The 20336-nt window shown below is 36.7% G+C and overlaps 1 protein-coding gene across 4 annotated transcripts in view; it reads right to left on the reverse strand.

Annotated features, from left to right (window-relative positions):
* Positions 1 to 806: 806 nt before the first annotated feature.
* Positions 807 to 20336, reverse strand: part of 7B2 (Secretogranin_V domain-containing protein 7B2) — a 60614-nt gene continuing 41084 nt past the window's right edge. The window contains exons 5-7 of one of the 4 annotated variants that reach the window (XM_090376587.1): positions 12038 to 12088; positions 4036 to 4104; positions 810 to 1067 (exon numbers count right to left, since the gene is read on the reverse strand). In XM_090376587.1, the coding sequence (XP_090232713.1) occupies positions 996 to 1067; positions 4036 to 4104; positions 12038 to 12088 (192 nt within the window). In that variant the 3' untranslated portion in view covers positions 810 to 995. Of the gene's footprint in view, positions 1068 to 4035; positions 4105 to 12037; positions 12089 to 20336 lie in introns of all 4 variants that reach the window. The other 3 variants (XM_090376588.1, XM_090376589.1, XM_090376591.1) reach the window with 3 other exon arrangements.

Here is a 20336-nt window from a genome sequence, read left to right on the forward strand (position 1 = left end):
TGCAGCGTCGCTAGAAGAAGTGTGAGCAACTCGGAAGAACCTGTGTTTAAAAATAATACGCAACCATACGTGGCCACTGTTTCACAGTGAGGCTACGAACTCTTGAATACCCTGCAAGGTATTGCAGGGGAGGAAAAATGCGCACGATCTATGGTCAGTTAGTCCGTTTGCTGGATGGAAAATTCGAGTTTTTGGCGCGGGTGGAGGAATTGATGAAGTTCAAATAACAACGATTAGCAATTATTGTAATCTTATCTGAAATTACGAGTGACAATTTTCACAGGGAGATCAACTGTTCGATTCGCTCTTCCCCTCCTTCGCTCCCCCCATTTCTCGGAAATGCTTACGTTTCTGAGCAAAATTCTGAGGATCCAAATTGGCGATATGCTTTATGTATATCTGTTTTCATTAGACGAATCCCATCAAAATTTCTGTCGATGATTTAAATACAGACATCATGCTTTTTTTTTATGTTTTTGTTGCCTTAGTTTTTAGCAATACAATTTTAGAAGCTCACCTACCTAATTAAGCAATATAATGGAAAGAACTTTGCTGATATAAGAAACATATTTCCGAATGATCAACTTTCAGCAAAATATATTTTATTGCAAAAATTAAGAGCTCAAATATCAATGTACATCTAGCAGAACAGTGTCATATATGTACATACATACATAAACTATACATATATGTATATATCGGTACTGTACAAAATTAAAATATTAATGCAGATATTGGTAATAAAATGTTTACAATATCACTATATGATTAATCCCAAATGTGTTACTAATCAGAATTTAAATACAGTTCACGAACAGAGCTTACATAAAATACAAGCATGAAAATTAGACACTTATAAAATGAAGTTTAAAACTATATATAATGTGATATAATTAAAAAGACAAAACAATATATATTTTAGGTACTGTTATAGATTTTTTTCTTTTTTAATTTTTTTTTTTATTTTTTAATCTTAACAACAATATCCAGAAGTACTACTGGGCATGTCTTGGAGCTTTTTTGGCAACAACTGGGAGTTTCTCTCCTTTCAGATATGGATTGGTTGTCTGAAAATATTCAAAATAAAAATTTTAAAAATTGGCCACTGTGAGAATTGTCTGATTTAATGGGACAAATGTTATAATAATTAAAAAAGATTAAATAAATTTCAATGAAGTATGACAACTTTCTTTTCAGGCTGGGTCAAATTGAGCCACCGAAAAAAAGATTTCACGTAAAAGATGTACTTCATCATATTGATACCAAAATCATGTCTGTGTCAATATCTTCAAACTGTGGTCGGAAGTCCCGTATCATGTCACAAGCATTCTGCATTGAATGAAACTGAGTGACCATTTGAATTTTTGAAAAAGAAAGGGCCAATAATCCTAAAACTCGAAACAAAATTTCACTCAGTGTGTTTGTTCAAGGGTGTACAACAGAGAAGGAGCACATTTATTTCACTTAATTTTTTAAAGATAAAACTCACAAATCTAAAACAGAGATATCAGCGGTTTTTTTTTTCATTAAAAAATTGTTTACTATAAAAATGTTGGTTGTTTCTGACGAATCCTGCAAACCGAAAAAAAAAAAAAAATGACCTGCAGACCGAAGTTAAAAAAAAAAAAAAAAAAAAATCATAGCACGTATATTATTGTAACAATCAACAGCTGCCTAAAATACCTAATATTATCCTTTCACAGTTTGGTATGAGATTCTTTTGCCTGGTAAGCAGTAAAAAAAAAAAAAAAAAAAAATTATTTGGGGTCACCCGGAAAGTTATTTCATCTACCATGTGTATTGTGTCTGTAAATTGCGTTCGATTTGCCTGCTTTGCTGGACGAAAAACCTCGGGTTCCGGCGGAAAAAACCTTGCTATCTACGCCTGAGACCGACTAACTAAGGCACGGAGTGAAAAAAGCCATGAAAGTTCTTTGCGTCATCCACAGGATTCGAACCCGGGCTTTTTCCATCCGGTGTGGGGAGGATGGTGACGATAAAACTGTGCTACTACACGTGAGGACCATGACGCGCACTAAGAAAACTTGCTAGCTAAGAAATGCTCGATAGTACGAGCACATACATAAAAAAAAAATATGAAGGTTGGAGTTATTTAGAATTAGCGTCAAGATAATTCAAGAGATGGGGCATCAATGAATCGTGTCTATAGGTTGTGTTCTACGACTGGTTTATTTGCAGGATGCAAAAACCATGGAAAAATCTCGAGGAAACCTACAGTGTAACAAATTACGAAGCTCCATCAGAGATGTATACAAGACTTCTGTAGCAGTGGACTACCAATTAGTGAATAACGACGCAACAATTAAAAATCGGAGATAAAGCAGCGCGTGAACTTGTAGTGGAAATGTAACAGGACTTCATTCAAGGAAGCCTTATGGAACTCCCAACGTCGGTAAGGTTTCGCTCTCATTATCTAATTTGGTAATCCATCCTGCGGTACGCAAGCATCATGTATTATACGTTAACATTTCGCCTGCTACTGTTGAAAAGCAGCTCTTTGGAATTCATTTAAAATAAACAATAAACAGCATACAAAATTCTTGCCTCGTTCATCATGGTACGTCTCTGTCAGTAGTTATCCTAATCTCGGGATCGATGCACCATACTAGAGCATGATTTAACGTTATTTAAATGTGGCGGTGACCAAGGGTCCAGTGTTTTAAAGGGATGCTTTAACACTAGTATATTCATAATATTTACAATACTAAAATAATTATAAAATTAATAATAAATAACAGGAATATTTCAATTAATATTTTAAGGGCCCTACAAAGTATTTTCGCCCAAGGGCCAGAAAAACCTTCAACTGGTCCTTCACCTCTGATGACGTCTTTAGGAAATACAATATATATACCAAATATCCAAAAATCCTTTGGCCAATTTGCAGATGCATGTTAGGTGGGCATCAATTATGGATCACCGTCTATTATATTTTTATATATAATTTAATTTTATAATTAAATTATATATAAATTATACTATTATAATTTTATATTATAGTATAATATAAAAAATATTGATGTGTGTGTGTGTGTGAGAGAGAGAGAGAGAGAGAGAGAGAGAGAGAGAGAGAGAGAGAGAGAGAGAGAGAGAGAGAGAGAGAGAGAGTCAATAAAAGCAACGTTATGCAATAGTTACTCTCGATAAATGGCAGATGAGATATTTGTGGAGTATTTAGCTAACACTTATTATCTGTCGCTAACTTTGATACATGTTACTGACAAATAGGGCAAAAGAAAATCTTTCTACGTAACCTCTAAAGACAAGGACGACGACAGCGAAAGATGGTTTCGAGATGAAATTAATTATATGGTCGTGTTATTTCAAGACGGAGTGCACGCTGATGCGCACAGAACAGACTATCGAGAGGTGAATTTAATTAATGCTGTCACACTATGAGAGGCACAAAGATGAGTACTGTTGTTCTTTCTGATATTGTTTCAACTTGACTCCTGTGTTTATCTACTACAACTGGCAGAGACGGAATGTTCCACTGTACCACGTACAAAGGGAGAACAAAAGCACTAACAGAAGTCAAATGCAACCGTTAGAATACTTCCTTCGCACGTACTTCAAATTTTTTTCTGAATTTCAACGCTTTAGATTTGTTACTATTTTTTTCTTTGCGTGTGCGTGTCCGTTCACTTAAATAGGACTACAAACGGTATCTGGAAGGCAAAGAATTCGACATAATTTTAAGAATATTTTATGCGCTCAATATTTATCTGTAAATAACAAGCATTCATATTTATAGAGCGAAAAGTTCAAATCAAATATACAGTTGTGCACTAGACAACACACATATACACAACTTATCATGCAAATATGACATGCTGCGAAACACAAAGCACAATCAGCTTTCTTCAAAGTTGCGACAGCAAAGGTTTAATTTTAAATGCATAGTAATAACAGGTGTAAACATAAAAGCAGATAGAAGGAAATGAAGATGCATATAGATAAAAGGCGTAAAAGCAAGTAAGGAGCCAAGAACAGGTTACTGTGAGAGTCACTCACAATTCCCCTGGCCTTGTGTCCTGACTTCTTCGCTACCTTCCTGAACTCGTTTAATTGTTCTTCATGCAACTGTAAGAGAAAATTCATCAACATTCCATTACAATAATAATAATAACAACAACTGAAAATACTAAATACATATCATATTTATAGTATCTATTTATGTATGAACACATGTACTGAGATAAATGTTCAAGGTTAAAAACTAACAATTTCTTTTAATTTCCTGCTACAATTAACATATTTACACATATACAGTTCTAATAAATCATGGCACATCAAATTGTTTCATCCAATTTACCACTCAGTTTAATAAATTAGCAACATTATTTTCCATTTTTCTCTACAAAGAAAGTAAATGTTAATTTGTTGTGTGTAAGTCTAAAGAGATCAGTGAGGAGAAAATATTTTTATGCATATATATTTTCCCCATATCCTCTTAATTTGAGCTTAAGATATAACTAAATTAGTGTTAAGTTCAAGAAAAAGAAAAACGCAAAATATAATTATATATACATTGTTTAATGCTCTTTTAAAAATGCGTTTTCCCCCCGATCCACTTATTTAATAAATAGCTTTTTATTCTAAGTCTAATGAATTTGGAGCATTTCTTGACAATGGATAATTTAGTTAGCACCAGTGTTATACAAGCGAAAAACGTTTCCTTACAGAATTGAGTGGGAGGCGTCAGGCTGCTACTCCGATTGTTATTGGTAAGTATCTGGCAAACTCAGTTTCACTTTTTTTTTTTTTTTTTGAGTAGCAAAACATCGTCCACAGGCGCCCTTCAAAGGTTGACGCGAGCTGGCGCATGCCTTTGTCTTCTTATTACCAAATGTTGCTCTCTTCTTATATTTTCAAATAAAACGAAAGAAAAAAATGTTAACTCTCTATTCTTCTTTCATTATTATTTTCACTTATGTAACAGCGTACAAATAAATTGTGTTTACCTTCATGTTTTCTGATTTGGAAATAAATCATTTTATAATTTGCTCTAGTGGATCTGTAATCATACGCCTTATCTTCATTTATTTTGAAATGCAGCATTTCATTTCAGGAAATATGAGCGCAAAAGAAGTTAAAAAAAAAAAAAAAAAAAAGCAGTTCCGCTTGTTACATTACTTTATGTTTTGCGCATAAAAGCGATTGGTTAAATGCAAGATAATAACTCATGAACTTCAATTCATTGTTATAGTTCAGTTTATAAAGGCTACTTTTAAGGGGATAGAAACTCCAATAAAATGACAGGCCCAGTGAACGTACTATTTCAATTTTTTTTTTAACTTGATGTGAAAAGGCATGTTATGAATATAGCATGTCTAATATATAAATACAATAAGTATCAATAAATATTATACAGTATATATAAAATAAACACACCGTGAGTAGACTAAGAAAGAAATTGGAGCCCAGGAAAAATACCACCTTAAAAACGGTCGAGAAGGAAAAAAAAACTGCCAGAGAAAAAAAGCATTAAAATAAAATGAAAACATCTGTAAATATTATCTTCACAAAAAAATTTCTTTGCCGAAGAGCTATCCGCTTCGTTGAGTGTAGTGAAATAAAGTAGTGTCTCAAAAATAGTTTCTCAGTGGTCCTGGAGGTTATACATACGCGGAAGTGGGAAAGCACGTCAGCGTATAACCCCAGGACTGTGCGTATGCAAGAAAATGTATCGCGTATACTCTAAACCTCAACTGAAATGCATTTTTTAAAGTTATTTCACTGTTGAAAATATGGCTGGCTGCACACAAATTCACTAACTCACAGCCCTATTCGGCAACATGAAAAAAGTGGCAAAGCGCCTATCGGGCATAAACACCGCAGTGATCCCACAATCATCACGAAACAGAAACTATACAGGAAATGGCAAAAAACACGGGATCTAGCCGACTACCAACTCTATAAAAAACATCGGGCACGCTTCCTACGCATTCGGAGGAAGGCGCAGAATGACTGGATTGCACACAGAATGAAACTTGGGAAAAGAATCTTCACCAACAAGAATCAACAGTCCCCCATGTCCACTGACACCTTCCTTGAATGGGCTAACTCGCTCGAAACTAAGCCCCTATCTGCCCCAAACCCCTTTATTCGGGTTAATCCACCAGCTAACCAGATCACTGGATAAAATAGCCATCACAAAGGAACGCCTTACTGAGGTCATCAACAGTCTTCCCAACAAGTCTACCACTGGCCCGGATGGATTCCCTATTTTCATGGTTAAACTGTGCAGTGTATATATCATTGATCTCTTGCTTGATGCATTCAATTCCGTCCTCGTAACAGGAGTTTACCCTGCTATCTGGAACACATATTATGTTTCTCCAGTTCCAAAAAAGTCTAACCCAAAATTGCCTAATGACTACAGACCAATTTCTGTAGGATGCACTTTTCTCAAAATCTTGGAAAAAGCCATACTTCCTGCTCTCATCCATCACATGTTCGGCCACAAACCTCCATACCTCCATAGTGTACTGCCTGGACGTTCCACGATCACCAACCTCTTGGACACACTGTTCAGAATTGAAAGTACCTTAAGCAACAAAGAGCAACTGGATATTGTGTTTCTCGACATTAAGGCGGCCTTTGACAATCTGTCCACCCATGCATTATGTACCATACTGTGCAACTATTTCAAAATCTCTGGCAACATCTTAGTTCTCCTTAGGAAACTCCTTCAGTCCAGGATCCTATGGATCAGAAATCAAAACCATAATCACCACATTCTCTGCTCCAGAGGGCTCCCCCAAGGGGGCGTTCTCTCTGCCGCCCTCTTCGCCGCATCTTTAGAACCCTTCCTATCAAACCGTACTAATTTTACCACCTACGCAGATGATATTAAGTTCTTCGTCATCACAAAATGCCCCCAGTCTCTCCAGTCTATTACTGTGAGCTCCAACCGACAGCTACATGAACTGGAAAACTACCTTCATGCGATTGGGCTCTCCATTAATAAAGAGAAAACTGCACAACTCTCTATCACCAAGAAGAAAAATACCAACGATGTGGACATCATTATTGCGAATTCTCCAGTTAAAAAAGTCACCCAACATAAAGATTTGGGTATCATCTGGGACAAAGACCTCACCTTCTTGCCTCACTTTAATGCCACTCGAACGAAAACATATTCGGCTTTATGGGCAGTAAAACAAGAGATCTCCAACTTCCATAACCCGGACCTTATCAGCAAATACATTCTTCGTTGTATTTTCCCAATTCCATTATATGCCTCGACTATATGGTCCTCAGCACCCTCATCATACCAAGCCAGGTTCCTCTCTCTGGAATTCTGGATCTTGAAATGGCTAAATAGGGTTGCCGGGCTAACACCTACAATCTCAAAATCTGTTCTGGTCACCAATCTTAATACGCTTCCTTGGAGGTATCACATCATCTCTAGGAACCTTCTTACCCTCTCTCAGCTTCTATCCGGAAAACTGAGGTCACCCGATATTTGGGATATCATCGCCAGACCGTCCGACAGGAGAAGATGCCAGTCCAACACCTCCCCATACAGATCAAAGCTGCGTAGCATGTCCTCCTTGGACAACATGTTTCCACACAACTCCTTCCAAATATTTAACAGATTAGCCATAGACGCTGAGAAACTTTGCAAGGACAGAACCTACAGATCTTCCATTCTTGCAGACATGTATGCCTTAGTCATGCTCTAGGTGGACTCTCTGTGATACCGCAATATCCACGCTTCGATGTATCCGGATGCACTTTTATTTGTTGTAACTTTATGTTTTTGTACTTGTTGTAACTTTATGTTTTTGTACTTGTTGTAACTTTATGTTTTTGTATTTGTTATAACTTTATGTTCTTGTATCTTCACCAGTGGCTGTTTAAGGCCGTATATTGTATCTGGCTCTGTATGCAATGCATATGTCTGTATTTTATGTTTTTTCTCTGTATATAACTCATGTCCTCTAGCTGCATAGCTGTAAAAGGACATTTCTTCGGAAATAAATTGATATTAATAATAATAATAATAATAATAATAATAATAATATGTCCAGAAAAATACATCTTAGTTTCACCGCCCTTGTATTTAATTTGAATATTTACTTTTGACTATTCTGATAACTCACGAATACTTATAACTCAGAATTGTTCCAAGCAACTTTTTTTTTTCAAAAAATTATGGTTTATGTTAAGAAACTACAATTTCTTTACGATCATACTAGCACCTGCATTTCCATTTAGAATAATGGGCTTTATCATTCACAGGAAATAGGAAAGGGGCTCTCAAGCCGTAGTACACGTACCACTAATAGTCTAATACAAAGTGATAGCAAATATACCAAAAAGGAAACATTTAATGCAATTTTCGTGCGGTGAACTTCAGAACAAGTTCAAGAAAGAAAATTTATGTACTTTTTCGTTAAGAAGAAAAAAAAACGAATGTATAGTTATTTCGTAAAAATTTTAATTTTTTCCCCCTTTTATTAAGTCATATATTGTGCGAAATCGAATTTTCAGTCATAAAAATGCGCTTAAAATTAACGCTGGCTACTCCGATGTGACAAAGTTATGTTCAGTAAATCAAACTCGTCTATCGCATTAAAACTTTAATTAATCCTCCAATCCTCTTACGCTCTGTAGATTATGCCCTCTGGTGACATGTGAAGTTCTATGTTTTTGATTTTGTGGTACAAAATTGAAAATGACTGAGACCCCCTGAATTATGAAAAGATGCGGGAGAATTTTCTAAACTTCCGTATAATAGAAAAGGGAAGTTTATAGCTTTACAAAAGGGTATTGCAAAGTACTAAAAAGAATAATATCATAATCTGAAAGAAAATTAAAAATTAGCGCTAAATTTTTGAATTTCTCACAGCATTTTCAGAAAAAAATAAGGACTTATGAAAAATAATTGCAAGAAGTTTCAGGATTATCTCAATTAGCACAGCAAATTCGCAACTGTTTTATAGTTCATAATTCAGTTACTGTCATACGTAAGATGTTTTTTATGGGATCTGTTGTTCTAAAGTGCAGGGTGAGCACAAATTATCTGTGCAGTTTAATTAGTAAATATAAAACTAAATTACGTAGAAAACTTTTTTTTTTTTTGGAATCTACGACATATATACGACATCTTGAGCTTGTGCAAGAAATCAAGTTCCCCTAGTCGCAGTCCTTGACTTGGGGAGTGTTTTTGTTCCCTAATAACACTAATTATGTACGATAAACAATTATTTTATATGCCAGAAACATTTTAGGTTTCTGGCATATGAAATAATTGTTTATTGTACATATTTTCCAGAAATCTAAAAGGTTTCTGGCATATGAAAATGGACCTGTCATAAGTCTCAAACTAAGACTATCCATCAAAAGATTAAAATCTTTTCTTGGGTTACTCGTAAATGCTCAACTGGTTAGTAAATCGAAATTTAGACTTATTCAAAACCACTATCTGTGGCATGCATTGTGCAATTTTTGCAGTCATCAACAGATCAGATAATCACCTGAACATTTGGAACTTTCTATCGAATTATGTTGAATTATCTATTATTCATTCCTAGAAACGCTGAAAAAATCGACTTTTACTTTGTAAAAGTTATCATTTATTATAATATTTATGATATAAATGTAAACTGAATTACAATAACTTGTAGATGAGTTAGATTTCTAGGAATCTCTCGTCTCCTATATATAATTTCTAGATATATTACGGTCTCACGCAATTCTTAAATTACTGCCGATATGACAGCTACAGAGACACAGAGTACAACTTAGGCCGTACTCTATACGCCTCATCACTCTTTCCAATTTTTGTGCTAATACCTGGTTTAACTTATGGCAAGATACTATTTAAGCCTGGATTTTATTCGAACATTTCGACAGATACATTGCAATGGCTGCTTTGTCAGCACTGACGGTAATGGAAGAACCGTCATGTAATTCGTCGAGTCCATTAATTTTTTTTATGTGTACCCAATTTTTATTTATTTTAATTCACTATGAAGGTATTAATAAAATTTAATTAATAACTGCTTAACTTTTTAACACTAATTATTACAAAGCATGGCATTTAATATTTATAATATTTATTCAAAAGTTTGCTATCAAAATATTCTCATAATATACTACCTTTTGCATTAAATATAGCATTAAATATAGTTAAAAAGCAACTATATTAATCATGGTAATGAAATGGCAGGATTTAGAAAGTATATTTTTATTTAATATAAAAACAAAAGGAGGTAAAAAAAATAAAATAAAGGAGGTTCCCAAGCCGTTGAAGATTGTAAAGCTCAAGCTTGTTTAGCTCAAGCATTTCAAGATTATCTTATGTACTCTTAGTTTTACTAAGTTTGGCCAAGCATTCCTGCTGTATAGTTTAATCTTTTATCTGTTTTACATCTAGCTTCAGTAAATATTCATAATAGTGTATTATAGGAATTGAACATACATCTGAAATCAATAAATACACCGAACATCAATTTTCAGAGTCAGTTCTGTAGTGTGAATCTCGGAAAAAATGTGGAAATGACAAATGTAAAATTAAATCATACCGAGATACAAATAAGAACTTATTTTCAAAAGCTTAAATGTTAGATTATAAACGGGTTTTTTTTTGTTTTTTCCCCCCAGTTTTTTACTGCGCAGGTAAATTGCTGCTACCTGTAACAAGTTATAATTATGAGCCGCTACCTTCCTCCAAGCAATTATTAAATTAACCAAATTAGACAAACTAATGAAACTAAAAAAGAAATCAAATTAACAAGCAAGAGCCAACACTAACCCAAGGAAGCACAAACGGCACAGAATCATTCAAAGTAAGCCGCAACTGCTGATGCCCGGAATGTCGAAAAGAAACAGTAACCATGCATAAATAAAAAATAAAGCACCGACACTCACCATGAAAGGAAAAATAACAAAGAGAAGGGGAAAGATTTTGGCGTAAACATGGTGACAACTTCGTCAAGGAGGCATTAACCACTGTTAATTCCCAAACGTCCTGCTTATTACCATGAAACAAGCACGGATACCCCCATGCGAACGATAAAACAGAAATAAAACTAAAAACATGTGCTTAAATATGGCTGGTATCATCTAAACAAAAAACCACTCAAGCAAAATAAAAGACGAATAACTTTCCCTGTCGACCAGAACTAAATTATGTTTGACTCACGTGTACAAGTTAGTGCATTTGCATCATTTCTGTACATAGCCAACTACATAAGTAGTTATAAATTGGCATCATTAAATATATCTCATATTGTGAATACCTTCACAACGAGTTGCCATGATATTGCACTACCTTGAATAAGTAACAATAGTCTTCTCCTATGGTGAAGCGTTACTTATTAAAGGTAGTGCAATATCATGGCAACTCGTTGTAAGTATTCACAATATGAGATATACTTAATGATGCCAATTTATAACTACTTATGTAGTTGGATAAGTACAGAAATGATGCAAATGCACTAACTTGTACATTAGTTAAACTATTTACGTAACCTGAGGCTTTAGCCCTAAACTATACCGTTTGAATCATGTTTAGTTGTTATTATTAATTGTTAATCTGGTTTCTTTTGTTCTGTGGTCTAATTGTTTTGTCTTTTTGGTTTATTTAATAATTGCTCGGATGCAGGTGGCGGCAGCACCTCACACAAGTATAACCTGATGCAATTACTATCGTAGCAATTTTTGTACGTGGTAGAAAATTGTTAAATCTGATAAATCATTAGCTGATCACACCACGTTTAATTCTGTTTTCATCAGCTGCACATTAAAAGTTCGTTCACCGTACCCTTATTTCCCCCACATCCAGGCTTTTTGGCTGAGTTTTTTTTTTTTTTTTACTTTGTGCATTTTTTCCATGTTAGCTTGTAGGTCAGCATCATTAGGTAGGGGTTTTGCAAATGCCAATTATTTGTCAAGCAGAAAAACTTATTAAATTAATCAATTTCTACTTTGGAACTTGCGTCAGATCAAAATATCATATAATTTAAATAAACAATCGTTATGAAATTGCAATTTTACCTACCTTAGGTGTAAAAAATTTTTTCGCAACCAGATTCTTATGTTCTCCTTCGATCTGTAACAATATTTAAAATTTGTTTCAGTTACATCGGTCACATGGGAAAATGGATGGTTGTCCGAAGACTAAGAGAACTGACAGTTGTTCAACTGTGTGGTGTGAGCTTGAATTATGTAAATAAATTCAAAGTTTCTGCCGGGTTGCTCAATGTTATTTTTGAATTTCATGAATCAACTATCAGTTTTCCTATTGGAACTTACAATTGTAACCGACAACCGCTAAGCGAAGCTTAGTTTCTATTTTTATATCAATAAATAAAGTCGCACACCTTGTTGAGGAAGTATAAAATTATCCACAGGAGGATACAGCTATATTTAATAAATCACACAGTGCATCCCTGCTAATACGAGCATTTCCTTACTAAAATAATAATAAGAATAATTAATGTCATATAATCGCTTTAAACTAATAAGAAACATCTTTTGCAATGAAATTTTTCTTTGCAAATTGTTAATTATACCAAACACGTTTATAATAATTGTGTATCAATTCATTTATAAATTCATGAAACCTTAGTAAGAAACACATGTCTGCAGGAATCACAAAATATCACTGTCAATATGCTTTGATTGCCTCTCCCCACAAAATTCTCTGCAGGAGTTCCTACTAAGTAATATCAGTGCTTTCACGCGGCAAAACGTTTACGCTGCTTTTGTAAAAGTCGTAAGTTGGAATCTCGCCATCAACGAGAGCTTTATTTTTTATATCAAATTTGACCTACGATAAGTAAGTGTATCTCGATTAAGTTGAAGGACCACCCATTTCATTTTTCATTTCACCTAATAAAACATTTAAAACATAAGCAATGATGGGGCCGTGGCTCCACAGGGAGCAGTGAGGCTTACATTATGGAACCTAGAGATATTTAAGTACTGTATTTGAAGAAAAAAAATCGATGAAAAAATTAAAGCTTCTAACGAAACACACACACACACACACACACACACACACACACACACACACACACACACACACACACACAAAAAGACGTTTTTTGATTAGTAAGACAAAAATAATGCAAGGAAGAGGACTTTATTCTGCATCAGCTAAGAAAAAAAAAATAATAATAATAATAAAACGGGAAATTCATACTATTTCTATTAGCATAAGGTAACCATGCAATACAGCTTTGAATTTAGGCAGACGCAGCTCCTCTGTCCAGTTGGGAAGCAACCGATTCCAGTATTCGACAACACGTCGCCAATAGGTTAACTTAATGGTAACCAAAAATATTATAAGTGCGTTGTTACCTGCTCAGGTGGCCTAAAAACTATGCTGATATATAAAATGCATATGCATTATCAAAGCAAAAGTTTTCACTTGGGTAGGTACGATACAAACAAGTTATTTAATGTGTGCAGTGTGTTACATTTCGTTACATCTCAAGAGAATTCGATTTCTTAAATTAATCGGATTTTTTTTTCATTTTGTTATTAATAAAAGTGAAAAGTAAATAACTGTCATGTCACCAATTAATTGTTAGTTGATTAATTAATAACATCAAATAATGAACTTCTCAAGGAGCAACTTTTATCGGCGAACCGAGAACATTTTGTTTCCACTCATCGCCCCTTTTTCCTATCCAATCTTGCAATCAACACATGGCAACAAACATAATACAGTATTATACAGCATGAGACCTTTGTCGAGTGCTTGCCAGCGTCAGGTCGCATGTTTGTGTGCTCCCAGTTTAGTTACTATGTTCTAGTATCAGCTTCACCAAACTGATCCATATTTGACGTCTACGGAATCCGGGAAGTGTAAGCTATACGTCAATCCTTTCCACTTAATTCCACAAGTAACAGGTACAGTGCAATTTCAATTTTAAAATTAATATTAGACGGCCGATAATGTTACTGCTGATTGCCAGAATTCTGGAACAATAGGCTTCCAAGGTTAAAAGTGCTAGTATAGACCCTGCAGTTGAGATAATCCAATCAATTCCCTTAGGAATTTTCCCCCAAGTCCAAGTATAGATCTACCCTACAAGTATCCTTAGGGCTTGTAAACAATTGTCTGGAAATTTCCATTTGGCCTAACAATGAAGAAATCTAAATCTTCTACCTGCCCACGAAAGGAATGTGCACAATTAAAACGTCTAAGTGACAGGCCAATACGTGCCTCCGGTGTTCAGCCAACTAAATGTAGCTCTAGGGTTTCTAGGAATAACTCCCCGACCAGCACTTTCAGATTTCCGTACAGGAAAACCACAATGAAGAAAACACTTGGAAAAGCAAAGAATACGCGAGATAATATTACAATTATTGGACACCCTGATTCTTCGGACGGCATACCTGAACCGAGGACGCCCGGAGCAGTAACCCACACAGAAGACCATAAACCACGATCTGTTGCGATCTTTGAACCCGGTAGCAAAAACAGAGATAAAAAAAGAAAAAATTCAGAATTTCATGTCACTTGTATTAGCGAGATAAATAATTTTAAAAAATATATATCGGCCAATGGGAAAAAACTAGAAAACTGGGTACAACGTCTCGAGAAAATTGAGGATTTAATATTGCACAGAGAAGGGCATGAAACAAAGGGCATTGAGATGATACTTGAAGGCATTAACAGAATAGCCGATACTCTTGAAACATACCCAAGAACCCCGAATAGCTCAAGAAAAGAAAAGGAAGCCATACTCAAAAGGGAAGTGGGTACTCAAACATCAGATCCTGTCTCTTCCGCGCCCAGTGAGACTGTACCGCAGCAACCTCAGGTGCCGATTAATAATAATAATAATAATAAACCTGCTTTTGAGGTCTCTAGTCCTCTTGAAGAAATGCTGAGGAATTCTGACTATTTAGAATTTATCAAAAAAATCACACAAAGAAAAACTCCAGATTCCTTATTAAGAGGAGACAGATCCTCTCAGCTAAACAGACCGAATCAGACTACACACCAGTTACCAGCTGCACAAGGAGAAATAACGCATCAGAACACCAAAAGACCAACTAAAGCGGCCGTCAGAGGTTCAAAACTGAACTACAAAAATTCCAAACAGCCCAAATCGAGCTATCTGCAGCAAAACATACAACAGCATTACTTCCGACCAACAATGGACAGTAATGCAACAAATACAACTGATGGTCACAACATGCCGTTTGAAAATAGTTCTAAGAAGACAGTTGAACCAAGAGCATGGAGAATGAAATCAACACCTATCAACAGTAACGTTACTTCCAAGCAAGACAAGACCTTCTTCACCCAAGCAGCTCATAATCGTGATGCAGTTATTGGCTCTAATCCGAACACATTGGGTATCAAAACAGTGCAGCGTAGAGGAAGGAGGACAAGGCCTACCAGCATTTTTATAAGTCGACTATGCCCGGAAACAACAGTAGAACAAATCGAAAACCTTCTGAAGCAGCTCAACATACCCGGTACCCCCATAAAGGTCCATACCAGGCATCCATCCTATTCCTCTTTCCGGATTAAGATCAAAAGTCCCAATATAGAAAGATATCTAAACACAGATATGTGGCCCGCAGGTCTCTTGGTAATGCCATCGTTTGGCAATCATAATGAACAGCCAGCGGTACAAGCGATCCCGAGACCAAGGACGGACAGTGTGCCTCTCTCTGCATAGCTAGGCAGCGAACCAGACTGCCCCTTCCAACTTACAATCATGCAGATCAATGCACAACACTCTAGATGCGTTGCTGATGAGATCAGGCTCATTGCAACAGAAAATTTATTTGATATAATATGCATTCAGGAACCTTATGTCTCCAAGCACATTTATGGGCAATCTTCCAAAGTTATGGGATATCCCATGACTACAAGAATCATCCAGTCCTCTGCAACAAATCCTAAATCTGCCATCGTCATATTCAACAACAAGCTGGATATCACTGTTATCTCTGGCTTATGTAATCAAAATTCCACCTGTATTTTAGTTTCTACATCAACTTTCTCGTTCTACTTACTGTCACTATATTGTCCACCATCAGCAGATATTAATTTATCACAAAGATATCTAGAACAGGTGTTTGCTATTTTAAATCCCACATATTTAATAATTACAACTGATTCAAACGCAAAATCTTTCTTATGGTTCAGCAGTGTCTTGGACAACAGAGGTAGGATTTTGGAGGAATTTTTATTCACCTACAATTTAAATCTGCACAACTTACCCAACCAACCGCATTACCTTCTCAAACGTCCACGGAGAATCAAACATTGATTTAACCATTTCAACGTCGGCCATGTCGTCGAGGATCTCTGATTGGACCATACATACTGACTACACAAACAGTGACCACCGAGCAATCACTTTTAAGGTATCTCTCCTTCCAAATTCTACAGGTCCCCCTCCTTCTCCTCCTCCAAAAGATCTCAGAAGATTTTCTATCAAAACCATCAAATGGCCTTTATTTATGTCTTCAATTCACCAGGATTTTAACGTTGACACTCGCCGGTCTTTGAACCAGTTCAATTCCTCAGAATATGCATTCTATGTACAGGCTGCCTTACTTCGTGCTACAGAACGCTCCGCTAAGAAGAAAATTAGCAAGCATACTACAGTTCCATGGTGGACAGCTGAACTTTCCACTCTGCGCAAAAAAGTACACAAAGCACGCAAAGACTTTCAACGGAGAAGGTACTGGCCTGAACCAGAAGTCACCAGACTAAAAAATATCTATAAAGGCCAGCGGAATGAATACGTAAATACAATTGCAAAACAAAAACTTGCCTCCTGGTAACACTTAGTTCACTCCACAGGAAATTCTGATCCCTGGGGTCTATTATATAAAATTAGCAAAAACAAGTATCACTCTCATGAAGTGTACAACACTGTAGTGAACAACAACACAGAAACCACTAACTGGAATGATTCAGTTAACGCCATCCTGGATCGCTTGCTTCCCCTGGACGATCTCACCACAGAAACTCCAGAACAAATATCTATCAGGAATAGTAACTCAACCTACCACTCCTCATATGCAACAGATCTCTTCACTCTTCCCGAGCTAAAGCTGGCCCTAAGCAAAATAAATATCCATAAATGTCCGGGTTTAGATCTTGTGGAAAATGCTGTAATTATCAAATTTGCTGAAATCTTTCCAGAAATACTTCTAACTATGTACAACAAATGTCTTACTGAGGGGATATTTCCAAATCTCTGGAAGGTAGCTCTGATCAAAATTATTCACAAGCCGGACAAAAATAAATCTGATCCCAAAGCATACAGACCCATCTCTCTTTTGGCAAACTATTTGAAAGACTGTTAGCACCCAGAGTAGCAGATTTAATTGAAGGCCAAAACTTAATGTCTCCATCCCAATTTGGCTTCAAGAAGGGAAAATCCTGTGAAGACGCCTTGGTCTCTTTAGTTAACCACATATCAGCTTCGAGGGCAAAATATGAAATGGCCATATTCATTGACTTCGAGGGAGCTTTCGATTCCCTCTGGTGGGAGAGCGCTCTCAATCGTCTTACCAAAGCCAAGTGCTCTCAGCAACTATTCCAAGTTATTAGAAGCTACTTCCAAAATAGACTCATCCAAGTAATCTCAAAACAGCAATCTCTCTCAAGGACCATCTCAAGAGGATGCCCCCAGGGATCAGTTCTGGGGCCCCTCTTCTGGAACATAGTTCTGGACAGCTGGCTCACGCAAAAACCTGACAATATCTCTGCCTTCGCCTACGCCGATGATTTGGTTCTTCTAATTCCAGGTCGATCACGTCTGCAACTAGAACAATCAGCCAATATAACTCTTTCTCAGCTAAACAAGTGGTCAAGTATACATAAACTGCGAATATCTGCCACAAAAACAAAACTGATGATTTTTAAAGGCAAGTTAGATTATAGAAGACCTCCAAATGTAAAGATAGACGGAAAGCAAATCCCTTTTGTTCCTGAATTAAAACATCTTGGCGTAATTTTAGACGACAGGTTAACCTTCTCCTCTCATATTAATCACCTCGCCTCGAAGATTAAGAAGTTCACTGCAGCAGTTATCCGAATTTCCAAATCGGACTGGGGACTAAACAGGAAGACTCTCTTACTATATTATACAGCAGTATTCGTACCAATAACAACATATGCTTCGGGAGTCTGGTTCCATAGAGCCGTTAATGTTAAACTCCGTTCCAAGCTCATCTCCATTCAACGGATTATGCTGCTTGCCATGCTCCGGGCCTGCAGGACAGTGTCCTCTGCTGCTCTGCAGGTCCTTGCTGGAGTCTTACCACTAGACCTGCATGTAATTTTCAAAGGACTATGCTATCGTCTAAAGCACGGAGTTCCCGGTGAGATTCTCGGCATCTCATGCAACTTAACTGCTAACATCAAAGACGAGAAACGGAGAATCTGGAATGAACTTATCAGTGTGTGGCAATCACGATGGGATTCCAGTACTACTGGTCAAGTCACCCACTCTTTTGTTCCTGCAGTTACCTTCCCTCTCAACAAGAGCGTCCGCCAATGGTTTTCTCCTAGCCTAACAACATCGTATATACTTACTGGGCACGGCTCCATCAACTCCAAACTATTTCAATTTGCCTTGTCTGACACCAATCTCTGCTTGTGTGGTGCTGAGGAAACCTGGACGCACATTCTGTATCGCTGCAACCTGTACCACGATGACAGAAATACATTACAAGCTGCTGTCAGCAACTTCTCTGAAGGAAATGAAGTGGCGCTGACTGAAAATTCTCAATCGTTCTCAGCTCTACAACAGTTCTGCTCTGCTGTTTTCACTAAAAGAAAGCAACTCTTCTCAAGTTTATCAACATATCAACAACAAGGAACCAACCCAACACCTGCAATGTCTATTATACAGCATCAGCCAAAAATAGATACTTCCCATTTCACCTATTTATTTCCTCCAATAGGTCTGGTTCTTCCTTGAATTTATTTAAACTACATCTACAACAACAAATGGAAGTTTGTTCCAGCAATCAACCACCCTCTGGCTAAAGGCAAATTCCCGCACGTCTATTCTAAAACCGTCCTTCCTCAATTTGAATTTGTGCTCCCTCATGGGTGTGGTCTGAGCAAGAGGAAGAATCCCATCAGCATTGAATTTGCTCAATCACTCTGTCTTAAACACCTCAGTAGGATCACCTCTCAGGTGCCTAGTCTCCAGAGTCTACAGAACTGAAGCCTTTCTTAGTAAGAGCAGCTCTTTGTTCCGATCACCAATCTTGTTTTCCTTCTCTGTAATTGTTCCAGCAGCTTCTCATACTTCCTAAAATGAGGCCTCCAGATCTAAATAGAGTACTCAAGATTTGGCCTGACCAATGGGATAATTAACTCCTTATCCCTGCAAGCAAAATTCCTGTATATCATTGACAAAACCCCATTAGCTTTCATGGCTTCACTGCTTGGAGGACTTCATATCTGACCGCACAATTACCCCCAGGTCTTTTCATTTTCCACTACACTGAGTGTAGTACCACACAGTCGGTATGTTAATCTGGGATTACTGTTATCCATACGCAGTACTTTGCATTTATAAATGATAAACTGCAATTGCCATTTTTCAGCCCATTTGCCTAACTTTTCTAGATAGTGTTGCAGTATCATACCACCCTGTCAACCTTTGTATCATCTGCAAACTTAAGGCATTAAGCCTAATATACCTTCTTCTTCCACTCAACCATCCCTTTATCCATAGCAGAAAATTTCCCTTAATGCCACACTGCTTCAATTTGTACAGCAGTCTTTTATGTGCAACAGTAACAAAAGCTTACCCAAGTACTGTATATGATATCAAAATTATTTTTTACATCCAGTTTTCCTTTGTGACCACATCGTAGTAACTAATCACACTAGTCGAACAAGAGTTCCCCTTAACAAACCCAAGCTGTGTCTGAAGTACAATTCCAGCCTTGTATAGATGATCCTGCATTACTTCTTTTACCAGTGACTCCATTATTTTCCCTGGAACAGAAGTTAAACTAACAGATCTGTAATTACTCGTGTCACACTTTGATCCCTCTTTATGAACTGGCGATACATTCGCACATCTCCAGTCTGCGGGGACCTTCCTTGAATCCAAGGGTGTTCTCATAATTATGGCTAAGGGTTTGCTTACTTCCTTTGCAGCCTCTCTTAATATAATTGGATAGATCTCATCCACCTCAGGTGCCTTTTTTATGTTCAGCTTCAACAATTTCTCTTCCACTTTCCTCTCAGTTATTAAATTTAGTTCCCTGTTAGGGTTTGATAAACTTCCGGAATCCTCTTCCTCAAAGAATTCCTGATGCGTGAATGTAGATGCAAAATACTCAAT

The sequence above is a fragment of the Mastigoproctus giganteus genome, chromosome 6 (genome assembly GCF_048544385.1).
Source record: "Mastigoproctus giganteus isolate SK-2022 chromosome 6, ASM4854438v1, whole genome shotgun sequence".
Lineage (NCBI taxonomy): Eukaryota > Metazoa > Arthropoda > Arachnida > Uropygi > Thelyphonidae > Mastigoproctus > Mastigoproctus giganteus.